This window comes from Pungitius pungitius, chromosome 7, assembly GCF_949316345.1.
Source record: "Pungitius pungitius chromosome 7, fPunPun2.1, whole genome shotgun sequence".
Taxonomy (NCBI): Eukaryota; Metazoa; Chordata; class Actinopteri; order Perciformes; family Gasterosteidae; genus Pungitius; species Pungitius pungitius.
This window is the reverse complement of record NC_084906.1, coordinates 19,400,007-19,413,790: the sequence shown is the minus strand read 5'-3', so window position 1 is coordinate 19,413,790 and position 13,784 is coordinate 19,400,007. Positions and strand designations below refer to the sequence as shown.

At 50.8% G+C, this 13,784-nt stretch overlaps 1 protein-coding gene across 2 annotated transcripts in view; it reads right to left on the bottom strand.

Moving 5' to 3' along the window:
- The window catches only part of ncanb (neurocan b), a 91,986-nt gene that overhangs the window by 66,221 nt on the left and 11,981 nt on the right, over nucleotides 1–13,784 (bottom strand). For both annotated transcript variants that reach the window (XM_062563354.1, XM_062563355.1), the window contains exon 2: nucleotides 5,808–5,884. In XM_062563354.1, the coding sequence (XP_062419338.1) occupies nucleotides 5,808–5,884 (77 nt within the window). The remainder of the gene's footprint in view (nucleotides 1–5,807; nucleotides 5,885–13,784) is intronic.

Sequence of the window (13,784 nt, the reverse complement as noted above, 5' to 3'; positions counted from 1 at the left end):
CGCTGCCAGAGGAAAAAAAACACAGGTATGGAAGAGGTGAACGTGCACACATCGACTGGAGCGTAACAGCGATGGCTGAGAGGGGAAATCCGAGGAGAACACAGAGGGAAGGAAGCCGGAGGTATGTGTACCCGGCAAATTGGAGTGATGCGATGTGGAAAAGGACTCGAGAGGGTTTGATGGGAAAAGCTGAGATGCACTTTTGAGATTCAGCAGGAGGTGGACTGACACGGTGTCACACACACACACACACACACACACACACACTCAGAGAACACGTCGTTCATGGGAGGCTTTCAGTTCCCGCTCCCCGCTGTCGCTCTCTTTGCTTTATCCTCCTCGAGGATGTAGTTCTCGTCTTTGTTTACCACGCACCTTCAAGCACACACACACACACACACACACAAACGCACGCACACACACGTAGCGAGTAACGCACGGTCCCTGAAGACAATCGAACTGCGCATTTCTGAACCACCTCGCTTGTGGAAAAACAAAAGCAGGTTTCCTTTGGCTAAGAGCCGTCGGCGCTGCTTAATCTGCTGGCCGGGTCCTCGCCAGGTTCCACCTGGATGAGCAACGTTTGGGGAACATTAAGCCACTTTCGTTGCCAAAAAAAAAAGAAGCCAAAGAATCTTCCCAAACAACAACCCCCCCCCCATCCTTCAGCCCCCATCCGCCTCGGCGTGTGTTCCCTTCACTGCCGCTAAAACAAAATAAAATAAAACCAATCGCTGTTGAGAAGTCACAGCGTGAAGGACACCAGGGGATCGCAGTGGAAACAAGGAGAAGAGAAAGCAGTGTTCTCGTCCTTTGTGGTAATGAATGTAAGCCCGCCCCCCCCCCCCCCCCGATGCCACTGCCGTATCAAATCTACATTTAGATGGAAACGTTATCACGAGCTTAACCCCCGAGAAGCTTTCTTTTGTTCGATATCTATCCGTGGTTGATATTGCTCTTCGTCATTCTCCATACTAGGCTGATGAAGAGGAGGAGAAATAATGAAACCGGACGCCCCTGACGGGCCGATCTCTCCTCGACCTCGCGGTGCGTCTTTGTGCGTCCGCGTGGTCCCCCGCAGGGTCCTCGCTGGCTCCTGGAAAGCTCGCCTTCCAACGGCTCCGCACACGGAGCGCGAGATGCCATTTTCGCTGGAATAGGACACACTTGGCCTCACATCGTCGCTGCCTTCTCTCCGACTTGCCGGCGTCGGACCCGTCAGCCCCCCCCCCAGCCCAGTGCTACCGGGACTGATGCAGTGCCGCCTCCATTAGCCCAGGTGTCAGCTGATTGTGTGTGTGCGTGTGCGTGTGTGTGCGTCGTAAACCATGACGGATGAGCTGTCTGACGGAGGCGTGCCGCCATTAGTTGATCTCTGTGTTATGAAGTGACAGCCGATACAACACAAACGGGTGGACCTGAGCGGGCCGGGGGTCCGAGTTACTGGTTCTCTTGGCTTTGACCTCGAGCGTGATGGCTGTGGTTCAATGCGCGAGGGCGCCAGGGGAGAACGGGGTTCTCAATGCGCCTCTACAGGCCAATGTGTGCTTTAGAACTTTCTAGAACGTTTGCTGGAATGAGCTACGTGAAGTCTGTCACAGTCTCAGTTTGTGTGCCTCGTCCCACAGGAAACAAATACTCGCTAGATGTCTTAAGCAGTTTCAAACAATTTTAGAGACTTTCTCTCGACAAGCTAGCAAATGCGCCATTAGCTGGTGCTAGCAGCTAAAAGCTAGATATAGAAGTAGCATGATCTTCACCTGAAGGGGATTTTAATTTTTTTCAGTTTAAACACTAGACAACATTTTGGGATGAGCTGGAAGAAGTTGAATCATGTTCGCCTTCTGATACGAGTAGAACATCTCAAGGTATGAGACCATGTCAAGTTTTTCATAGAGAGGGGGTGGAGGGGGGGGCACCGAGAGACAAACGGAGAGAGCGAGAGCAGCGCAGTCTTAATCTGCGATATTGTTCGGGAGGACGGAGAGGATGCTGGCACGGCCCTGGCCAGGCCCCGAGAAATGATAGATAACCATGGCAACAGAGGCAGCACATATGGAAACACGACAACGATCAGGGCAGATAACACACACACATTTACCTTTGTGTGGTGCGTGGCCTCTTCAAAGAGCAGATCTGAGGTCATTTACTGTATAATGTATAATGTATAATATATAATGTAATGAGGAGCCACTGCATTTCTCCTTGTTTGATCGCTGGACTGTGTTTCCCTGCAGCACGCACACACACACACACACACACACACACACTTAAGTGAAGACAAGAACAATGTTCACAACACACTCCTCGCTGAAGTTCCCTGTGTCTGTGTGTGTGTGTGTGTGTGTGCGTGCGTGTGTGTGTCTATATTTGTCTGTGCACATTCACTTTCGCCCGTCTAAGCACAGCAGGTCTGCCAGGCGGACATCACGCAGGGTTTGGAAATGATGTCTCCATGCTGACATCCCCCCGAAACATCCCTCTCTCTCCCCCTCTCCCTCCCTCCCCCCCTCCCTCTTTCTCTCTCTCTCTGTCCACGTTCCATCCTGCGAGCAGTTCTTTGATAACTGTGATGAAACATCTCACACGATGACCTGCGTGCAGCTGCAGACTAAAGCATTGAAGGGCTGCTCCATCTAATCATTTGTTTATTCTCATTAGCTGTTTTATTTCCTCAAAGACCCAAAGTGCACAGGTTTTGCTGCATAGATGTGACCTGACATGATGACATTGTCATAGAGAAACACACACATAAATGTAACTTTAAGCCTAGCTGGCACATTGAGAAACGTATGACACATTAAAAACAACTGACTGACTGATGATGATGAAGAAGACCAACAACTCTGAGGAGACAGGACAGATTGTGTTAATGGAGTCTTGTCGCTTTGAAGAGAGCGACACCACAACTAGAGACAAGATAGAGAGGAGACAGTATTGGAATTATTATTCCATTTAGCTCCAGTCAACCCTCTCCATTGGCCATTTACGCGCTGTTTTATCCCTCTTTACTAACCCACCAGACTCCATTAACAAAAGCACTCATTTCCCCTCGCACAATAGGATCCACAGCTACCGAAACCCTTTTAGTTACTTCCAAACCTGGCAGAGCCAACGCCAACGCCGCATCACTCCCACCATCGCCGAGAAGCCCACTTTTAATCACAGCTTTTTTAACGCTGATAAAAAAACAACCACACTGATGTAGCTGACCCGTATTGAGGCTGCAATCGTGATCAAATGTATCAAGATCAAGTCAATATAACCTTTCTGAAATAACCAAGTCGCAAATGTGAGTTATCAAGATGGTGTGGGTTTGACGTGGTGATAGTGACCCAGACTGCCTCCTCTGGTCTCATCATCCTCTCCCCGTGACAAATATCAACCGCCTCCCTGCAGCGCTCCCTGAGCCGACTGCTCCCGGGCCGCGTCAGGCTCCACGGGAGCCTTAGCCCCCCCCCACCCCCACCCGCCTCTCCCGGCCTGCTGCCGTGACTCATTTTGCGCCCTCTGAAGCATAATGATGATGAATTTTATCTCGCGCGGGCACGCAGCAACGCTCCCAAGTTCACAGAGAGACGTACTCGAGTGCTTGTACACAAACGTGCGTGTGTGTGCTCACGCCATCGTCCGCACGCGCACGCACGCACGCACGCACACACACACACACACAGACACTCTCACTCACACAGAGACATGTGCAAAAAGCTCACCCTAATCTGTCCTCATTCCCCATGTCCCACCTCTCTTTCCAATCTCTGGGCCTGTCAAGCAAAGTGTTGTGGGGAGGAGGAGGAGGAGGAAGGGGGGGGGGGGGGGCTCCCTGTGGTCTTCTCCCTCCCACTGACTGTTTCCACAGTCACTCAGCCGAAAAGACAAACACTAAAATGCGGGAATGGAGGAGAGAGGAGACAGTAATACCCTCAAAAACTGTCATCAGGCCCCTCGGAGGTGATCTGTCTGTGTCTGTCTGTGTGTGTGTGTGTGTGTCTGTGTGTGTGTGTGTGTGTGTGTGCGTGGGTGGGTGCCAGATGTAACCTGAGGGGTTTGTACACACAAACACACACATATACACCTCGCCTTTTCATCATCTCTCGGCTGGCGGATCGAGCCCCGAGTCACAGGAGGAACCCGGCGCTTTGACCGCTGCAGAAGGCAGAAACAATACGTTACAGCGGGCGAGGGTGGGGGCGGCGGGCCGGGAGGGGAGGGGAGGGGAGGGGGGGGTTTCTGGACATGCACACAAACATGTATCATGCAGCGGGAGAGCACACGGAGAGGCCGCAGAAGGAGGGGAATGAGTGACCGCAACACTCTCACTGGGACCCTTGAAGGCTCCGTTTTGAAACCCCCGCCTGCATCCCTCTCATTAAGGGGAGTTGAGGGTTTGAGGGTGTAAAAAATTCAGTGAAATTAGCATCCAAACAGTTGCAAAAGCGCCAAGTCTCTCCGACAAGCGTTTGTACAACCCGGTGACACATAACGAGAGGATTAACACCACTAACTCTCAGCTTTTCAGCCAAACCAAAGCTGGTTTTAATGAGCCTCTGCAAACGTATATTAGAAATAAATATCTCGGAGATTTAACAAAATATCAAAATGATCCTTCCTTCTCTTAGAAATAGCTAAGAGGATTAATGTGCGTCTCAGATCTGTTTTGGTTCCTCCCGCCTCGTCTCGGGAGCTGTGTTTTTGTAATTTGGAGCAGATGAAAACGGGAGCATTAAGTGGGCTGGATGCTAAGCTGTGAAGTTTGGGTCAGGGGAGACACACGGAGGACAAGTCACGAGCCCACGGGCTGCTGCACGCATCACAAGTAGGGAGCATTCAGACGTGGGTAGGCGGGACACTTTTCTAGCGCCGCTGTCACTGACACTTGAATGACAGGTAGATTTGACCAACGTCAGCTGCAATTTGGCCCGTGAACAAACCCGAAGTGAGTTTACAGAGGCGGGTTATTTGCAGCTGTATTCTCCACTTAAAGCCGGGGGGGAAGGCAGATGTATTTTTGGCATTGTGAACTCCACGAGAACCTTTCAAGTACTAGTCTTTCATTTCAGACACAATTAACATCATAGCCATCGGGCTCCAGGTGCCGTTAGAACTGAGGCTGGCGGGCCCGTGAAGCGCTCAGAGGAGAGGACAGCCAATAGGAACGTCCTGTGGCTGGCCGAAGAATCACATCACACGCCGTGAGCTACGAAAGCCAGGCGGAGGCCTCGGAATGTGAAAAGTGACGCTAATGGCCGGAAGTGCCTTCAACCTTATTTCTATTGTCCAGCAGGGGGCGACTCCTCTGGTTGTATAGAAGTCAATGAGAAAATGACTCTACCCCTCTCTTCTTGATTTGATCAATTTGTACTTGCTGACCAAGATGCAATGCATCATGGGGCAGTTGGGCATGTGCAACAAGCTCATGTCTCACACTAATAATAATAATAATAATAATGAAATGCGGTTGGAATCCGGGGCCTCCTGCAGCGCTAACTCAGCACGCCTGGAAATGCTAACGTCAAACTCTGCAGGATGATGTGCGGTTTCTGACCGATCGCTCAAAGGTTTGTGCACGTGATCAGACGAAGCTTGAGTAGTTCGGTCAGAAAAAAAACAACTTTGCAAAACCCGCCCATTCACCGCGTCTCAGTCGCCATGGTTACACCATCAGCCCATTGCGGACTTTAAGTGAACCAACCCGGGAGCGATTGGCACAATCACATCGTTGCTAATCTCATCTGGTGACCGTTGCACGTTAACGAAGCACTGTTGAAGGCCCCCCCCCCCCCAGCTGAGTGGGCACGAGGACTCACCTGCGGTCTGAAGCAGAAGGAGGGCCAGCAGGGTCTGCAGTCCGCTCACAGGCCGTTCGTCCCGCATCCTGCCGCACCTGGAGACACACAGACAGAGGGGGGGGGGGGGGGGGGGGGGTAAGTGACGTGAGTGCACAGAGGAACATCAACACATTACCCTTGTGAAAGGCTTGGATGAGTCACGCGGCGCTACTTCCTCTTCATGTGGCTTTTTCCTTCTTTTTTCTCTCCTCTCACACATGCGAGGGCCTCGGGGCAGAGGGCGGTCAATTCGTTCTTCATTCTAATTTAGCGTTTCATAATGTGGGAGTGAGAAAGGCTTCTGGAGCCTTTAATGGCTACACAAATAAACTGGATTTAATGGCGTTTTATTTTCGTATGACAAAGAAATCATCTTTACACCCAAGCTCTGTCCCTGATGTAAAAAAAGAGTCTTTTTCAGGGTGACAGAGTGCTTAAAGCAATCCCAGCATGCACTGGGGAGAAGGCAGAGGGGAGGAGGGGGGAGGGGCTGGCCTGTTTCCCAGTGTGTCCCATGGAACGCAGATGGTGGGCTCATTCCCGCGCTCTCTGGAAGCACCTGGCACGTCTGTGGACTGAGAACGAGGAAACGACGCGGAAGTCGGCGGCGCTAAAAGACAGACGTCCCGGTCGCCACGGTGACGGAGAGGAGTTTTACCGCTGCTCTGCTGACAGAGCTGCTGTCTTAAGACGGTTGAGACGGGATCTGTGGGAGAAGACAGAGGACACCCTCGTGCAGTTTACCTTGCAAACAAAAGCTTGTTTGGGTGATATGCGGTTTGGGATTATCAGAGCGCACCAGCTGGGTGCAGAATAACAAGAGTGAGGCAGAGGGGGGGTGGGGGGGGGGGGATTCTGATGCATCTTTACAATAGAAACGAGAAAATAAGCCGACGGACTTCTGTGTTCCCTCGCTCCCGCGATGAAAACTCCGCCGAGCAGGAAAATATCAAAGCGCCGTCAACGCTGTCACGTTAAATATAGAAAAATATTGTTGTCGGGAACAGGTTGATGTGAGTTGTGTGTCTGAGCAGGTTGATGTGAGTTGTGTGTCTGAGCAGGTCGATGTGAGTTGTGTGTCTGAATAGGTTTATGTGGACAGATTTGGGTTTTTGGGGGGGGAAGTAACTGGGGAATTTCTCTTCAAGTCCCCAAAACACAGACGCTGTGTGTAAATGGTGAATGTGGTGCGGCCTGAGGGAAGGAGAAGGGCTGGAGAGGGTCATGGGGGGTGTGTGGGGGGGGCACTTGATTGCAGCTTCCCCAAACAGACCCTTAACAATTAACAACATCTGAAGAAGTCCAGCGTAGAAACTAAAAGAATCCGCTTGATGGTGGACAACCAAAAAACAACCAGCATGATCTATTTTTTTCATACACATAAATGTCAGAATATCTGGACAGTAAAAAAAAAAAGCCACCTGCTTTGCAAATGTGATCCAAGTGAGTAAATAACAGTGTGATCGGGTCTGCCTCCATGTAAAAAGTGAACTTGGGGAAACTGTTCTTCTGTAGAATTGCATTAAAGAGACAAGACCGATTTGTAAATTTGTAGCAGAGGCCTTTCTATTGTGTTGCTCTTTGGTGGGGTATAAAGATAATTATGTTCAAATAGAATGGGCGGCCTGACAAATGACGTGCATTATTAAATTCGTAAGGCAGCCCTAATTAGCGAGGAGATTCAGAAACTTGATAACGCACTAGAATGTCACATCTAGTTTATTAAAATGAAGCTAAATAACGTTTCTGCTTTTGTGCTACAGCTTCCATTAATCGGCATATTTTACAAATTAGATCGTGCAAGTACAAACCGCACGTATCCGCTTAATGGTCAGTTTGAATCCTTCCTTTTTTCGCTCTTCAGCAGCTCCTCATGACTTCTCACCCCCATCACACATCCCCTCCGCTGTTGGCCGGTTTCTTTGTGTTTGGCCTCCTCTTACATTCACTGCACAGCAGTAGAAAAAGCTTAGCTTGGTGGTTCCTGTCTGGGCTTTGACCTCCGTGTAACCAGATCTTCCACGTCTCCCCCCATCCTGCTGACTCGCTGGCACATGATCGCACATGATCAGGGAGCCAAGCCTTTTGGTGCAACTATCGCTGTCACTCAGACTAAAATTGGGTAAGAACACGAGCAACGCTGTTTACTGAAATCAGAGATGGCCGACGAAAATGCTTCTATTAGTTTTGCGTCTTGTGGGGACAGTCAGCAGGATGCTATTTATAACACAAGAACACATGTTTGGTTCTGCGTGATGAAGCGACTGTGCAGCTAAACCATTAGCGGCACCCCTTCTCCCCCCCTCCCCGCCCCCCCCCGGGCTGCACCTGAGGGATCTCCTGCTGACACTCTGTCAGGGGGGGGGGGGAGCCGTGGTTCAGACCCAATCCCGCCTTGGCTTTGATTGCTCCAGACTTTTGCTTCTCCCTTTTTTTCTTGTGCTTCTCTCAAATTGTCCCCACCGTGGTGCATTACCGAGAGGCCTCATTAATCCCTCCGGGCCGCCTGTCTGTCACTCCATCACCCCACGCACACTTTCCTTGTGTGTGTGTGTGTGTGTGTGTGTGTGTGTGTGTGTGGGGGGGGGGGGGGGGGGGGGGTATAGTCCCATCAATGTCTGTGTAAAAGTGAGGAACGAGGCCACCCTTGGAGGGACAAAGGAGTGTTTTCCTCAGCGGGAGGGTATTACCAGGTTTTAGAAGCTGTCACACTGTGTTACACATAAATGGCTTTTCGCGGTTCACATTTTCTGCGCCAACAGGGTCGGTTCCGTGTTGTCTCCTGTCTTACAGCGGGCATCGTCTTTGGGAGGGCTCCCTCTGTGCTGGGGAGTCACCGTGCGGGACAAAAAGCACTTAGGAAGAAAACAAGGGTTGAGTGGGCGGCTGTGTTCCAGCTTATAAAACCTGTTTGAGGAGGAACACAGGGTCGCAAGGACAAAACAAATAAACGGACACCGCGGGCCAGAGAGCATTCTGGGAAGGAGACGGGTCGGGTGAGATCTAGAGGGGCCGGATGTGGGACAGGTGTTAAAGGCCAAAGCTTATTTCCACCACAACTCAAACCTCAAATGCAAAGCCTTGAATCCTAAGCAGCCATACATTTCCCATGATGCTCTGCTGGGCCCGAGCGGGAGCTGCTAGAACCCATGTGACGGGAATAGGGCTGTGTTGTTTTATCTTGTGACTGACGCTGCGGCCTCTTTGCGTGGGAGCGCAGCTGCGTGGCGCGCACGTGGCGGAGAGAGCCGTTGGCGCACACATCTGTGCGCGCATCTCAACTCTGCAGGCGGCCTGTGCCCAACTCACAGCTCCTCCATGGCCATCGCGCTGCTGTTTTCTCATTTCATCTCATGCAAAGCGTCTGATGACTGTTAGAATGAAAGGTGCCGAATGCGCCTTGTTGTTCAGGAAAAGGTGCAGTTAATCGGGAAGCGAGGCAAAGGGGGGACGGAGGGATGAAAGGGGGGGGGATAAAGCCGAGGGATGAAAAGTGCTGTCAATTACAGCCAAGTGTTCCGCTGCACAGCCGGCGTGCACGAGCCCCCGCGTGTGCTTTTCATTCTTCAATTTTAAATACACTCGGTGGGCCAAATGGTAAATGGTGAAGGGGGGAGGGGGGGCAGATTATATAGTAAGCCATTACTTTGGGCTGAAAGCCACCCAGGTGTCGCTCCTAAAGAGGAGAGCCGGCCATTGGCACCAGCAGCACATTACCGGAGGAGGAGGAGCTCACTCTACTGTACATGAGGATGAAGAGGAAGGGGGATGAAGTAACATACTGAGTAAAGAGGGAGAGGGGGAGGGAGGGGGAGATTCCTCTGAAAAATGAGGTGACAGAAAGCTTTTTACGTAGGGTGGGGGGGGGGGGGGGGGGGGGGCGGCGTGCAGGCAATTTTCAAATGTCCGAGGCCTCTTTGCAAAGCCACTTTACACCGTGGCAAATGTTAAACTTGTTCTGGGCGCATCAAGGTCCCCTTGGCCGCCTGCTTGTCTTCGCCAGGAATATAAATACGGCTTGAGGGGGGGGGGGAGGGCACATTCAGGGTCCACATAAGCATGTGTTTATATGGATTTTTATGTGCTTTCAAGTCTCAGCAAGGCATATATTTTCATATTTTATTGTTCCAATCAATTCCTATTCCAACTCCATCAATGAAGTTTTTTTTACAAGTGAAATCATCGATTGATCTAAAAAGTTTTCACGCTCCAAAAAGTTGGTTTTACAATTGATGGAAACCGAAAAAAATTGTAAATCCTCCCATTTTATAAGCTGCAATATTTTCACACTTTTGGTTTGAAGAGGTTCATGCCCCCAGTGTCCTCGTTTAATGGACAAATCCCTTCCGCATTGCAAGATTTAAACGGCTGAGAGAGAAAAAAAAGCACACAAGAGTGTTGATTTAGTGACGCTGTAAAAATCAAATTCAAATCGAATGATTTAAAGACAGTAAACATCAACTACAGCTAGAGCCCCCCCTCGGCGTTAAAGCTGGAGAGCAACTGCAGGGCCAGAAACGGGGAGAAAGGAATACATTCATGGACCCCCCCCCCCCCCAATCAGGGTATATGTGTGTGTGTGTGACGTTTTCATCCCACTTCCAAAATCTCAAATCCGGTTCGATCCACTTCTATCGCTCATTAAATCATCTCAATACACGCTGGGAAGCATATGTGCCTGTGGCCTCAATGTCCTTAACACACACACACACACACACACACACACACACACACACTCACACTCAGCAAGCACAGTGGCGGAGGGTAATCGGCTGCTTTGATGTGCAGTTAAATCATTCTGAATCTCATTAAAAATCCCAGTGTCCGTGTCTGCCAGGTAGACACTTCCAGCTGGGGCACCTGGGAGGACACACACACACACACACACACACACACAAAAAGACACTGACAAATCACCAAGTCAGCGGGATGCGGACGGCAGATGGTGTGTTTGTGTCATGTTAATGGCTGTGTGTGTGTGTGTGTGTGTGTGTGTGCTACGTCTCATCCATCACTGGGGCCACCTGAAAAGGAGCGTTTGAGCCCATGAGGACGGAGACAGACTGGACTTTGTCCACCTTCAGTGAGGCCGCTGCTTTTTTTTTAACAATTGTGTGCTCAGATTAATTCAAATTCAAAATCAAGACACAGCCGAGGCGGGGGTGTCCCGCGGGCATGATGTCTACCTGGGGACTGTCCAAAAGAAGTGGGCGTAGTCGCTGGGACGTCCCCCATAGGTTTGTAGACTACGGTTACCGTGGTTATTGCAAAGAGGAACACCTCTAAGACCCTAAATGAGAAGGTAGCGGAGAACTGTTCATTTCTCATGGACTTCCATACAGTCAGACTTCTTCTTGGAGAAAGTGCATGTTAAAAGAAACTAGAAGGTGATGAGGGACAGAGAGAGACAGAGGCAAGACAAATGTCAGAGTACAAAGAATAAATTGAGCAATAAAAAAGGCCGATAGAACATCGGAATTTGACAAGAGTGGGGGGGGGGGGGTGGAGCAGAAAGACGCCGCTCTGCGATAAAAACGTGGGCAAAGGGAATCGAAGGGTGAATAATGAAAGAGGGGGAAATCAAACAGCCCTAGCGCAGAGTAAAGACTCCTGGGGGGGGGGGGGGTATCAGCCGGTATTGAAAGGACCGGGATTAACGATGGGGGGGGGGCTACCTGTTGGTCGTCCCCGGGGCATCAACCGGGGCCCTTCAAGGAGGTGCATTCCATGGCACGTGTCTCTGGTTGTTCTTGCCTCGTTTGGAGTCGAGTCTCCTCCTCCTCTTTGTCAGGAGGCTAATATCCCCCCCCCCCCCCCCCCCAACCCCCCAAAATGAGGAACTACTATTGCTTGAAGCTTCAGTGTCTATCTGGTACCAAAGCCCCCCCCCCTTCAAAGTTTCTAAGCATCCTGTTCAAAGGTTTTCCACCAATGAAATTCGATGGTGTCTTGCACCTCGCAACTTCGCGATCCCAAATCCCCCCGCCCGCCCCCGCCCAATCGCCCCCCTCCCCACCGTGATCTCGTAAGCTATACAGACGGCCCGATAATTGGATTTGAACAAACCTTTTAACACAATTTGCGGCAAAACCTCGGCGGTCCGAAGCGACCCCTCGCTGAAGACCTCCATGTGAATGTGTGACCGGTACGTGCAGCGTTTTTCTAATGTTTGCTTTCCGATCTGGACAAGTGTGTGTGTGTCTGTGTGTGTGTGTGTGTTGTGTGTTGTGTGGGCAGAGATGAGAAGCCCTTCGAGTATGAAGCCCCCCCCCCTTGAGACAGGAACAAAGAGGCCAGACTACATCAGGCAGGCCTTTGATCAGCTCAGCTCCATCGTGCTCCTATCAGTAATTGACAACCCCCCCGGATCAAGGAAGCTCCCCCCCCCCCCGGCACGTGCACACTTCTCATGTTTGCACGTGCTCCGAGATGTCGCCATTTGGCCCCCCCCATCCCGCCTCGAGACATGAACTTTTCTGCTCTATTAATCTCCCGACCGGCCTGCTAACACTGGACCGGGGAGAATTAAGAGCTCGGTCATAAAATGCTTATTCATCTCCGCTGAACCCACCCTAGGAAGAAAAGTGAGGGGGAGATGGGGGGGGGGGGGCGGGAGAGGATGAAAAAAACAACAGGCGCCACATACTGAATGTAAAGTGATGAAGTGATTTAGTTTCTACTGCCGCCTCATTGGGAGCAAATTAACCTGCTTTACGGTGGAGAACAGCGCCAGCGGCCCGTAAATCTGATGCTATTCATCATAACTCGCACCGGCTCGAGAACAAGAAGAACAAGAAGAAGAAGAAGAAGTGGGGGCTTATCATTTTGATCCCGTGAGCTGACATACTGAGGATGAGTTGAAGCACTTCACTCAGACGTCGGTGTGTGTTTTTTTTTCCCAATTAACCATCACACACACACCGGACAGATGAGAGAACCCGAACTGTTAATTGTGCGTTTTCCACTCCTGACAAGCTGTCACTTATACTCAGATGCAACTGGTTTGTCTGATCCTGTTTGGCTTGATGGTTCTCATTGTCGTTGTTGCTTTAGAGCCGAGCCATTAGCCCGCCATACATCAAGCCCTCGTGGCGTGTTTAGTGGCTAAGTGTTTTGAACCAACCGGTTGGCGGCGGCATGAATCTTCCCGGGGGGGGGGGGGGGGGGGGGGGGGCGGTGACCATGGCTGACAGCGGAGGCCACCTTCCATCACGCCGCAGGTAAACCCTCCAACCAGAGGCCAAGGTGGACCCTTTAATTCCTACTTTTCTCATGGGAATGAATCAGCGAGCGTTGTCATTTCTCACCCCGGCCGCGTGACGCTCTGAGTAAGAGATTAGAAGCCGCGCAACGCAACTGAACCCGGTGACAAACGAGGATACGTCCGCTCGTTTGAATATCGGAGCACGACCGGCGTCCCAACGTTTACCTCCTTCAGCCTGAGCTGTAATTACCCCCCCCCCCCCCCCCCCAGCTGGAGACGCTGGGGCTTTGTGAGACATCAGAGGAGGCGGGTTCTGGAGACAGCGAGGGCCCGAAGGGACTAAAGAAGGAGTAGGAGGGAGGTGAAGAACATCGGAGGGGATTTAGGAGGAGAGAGAGCACGTAAAGGTACCACCATCTTTGCTGATGGGACAGAGATCCGGGCCAGTATCCTCCGAACCATCTGATTGTCCACAGCGGCCGAAGAAGGAGCCATTACTCAGTGGTCTATAATTACTTACGTCGTTTGTTGCTATATAAAAATGGTCTGAACTTTAAATTTAGCAACCAATCTGACGTGCTATATTGAGATGTAGTAGCTAGATCTAATATAAATGATAATATATTGGAATGCTTTTCTATGAAGACTGAACCTTTATTACACCTGCCGTATTTTACGGGTGGTTCTGCTACTTTCTGCTTTTCTTCCATTTCATCTTGACAATTTTATTTCCCCCCTCTGTCTCTCTTAAC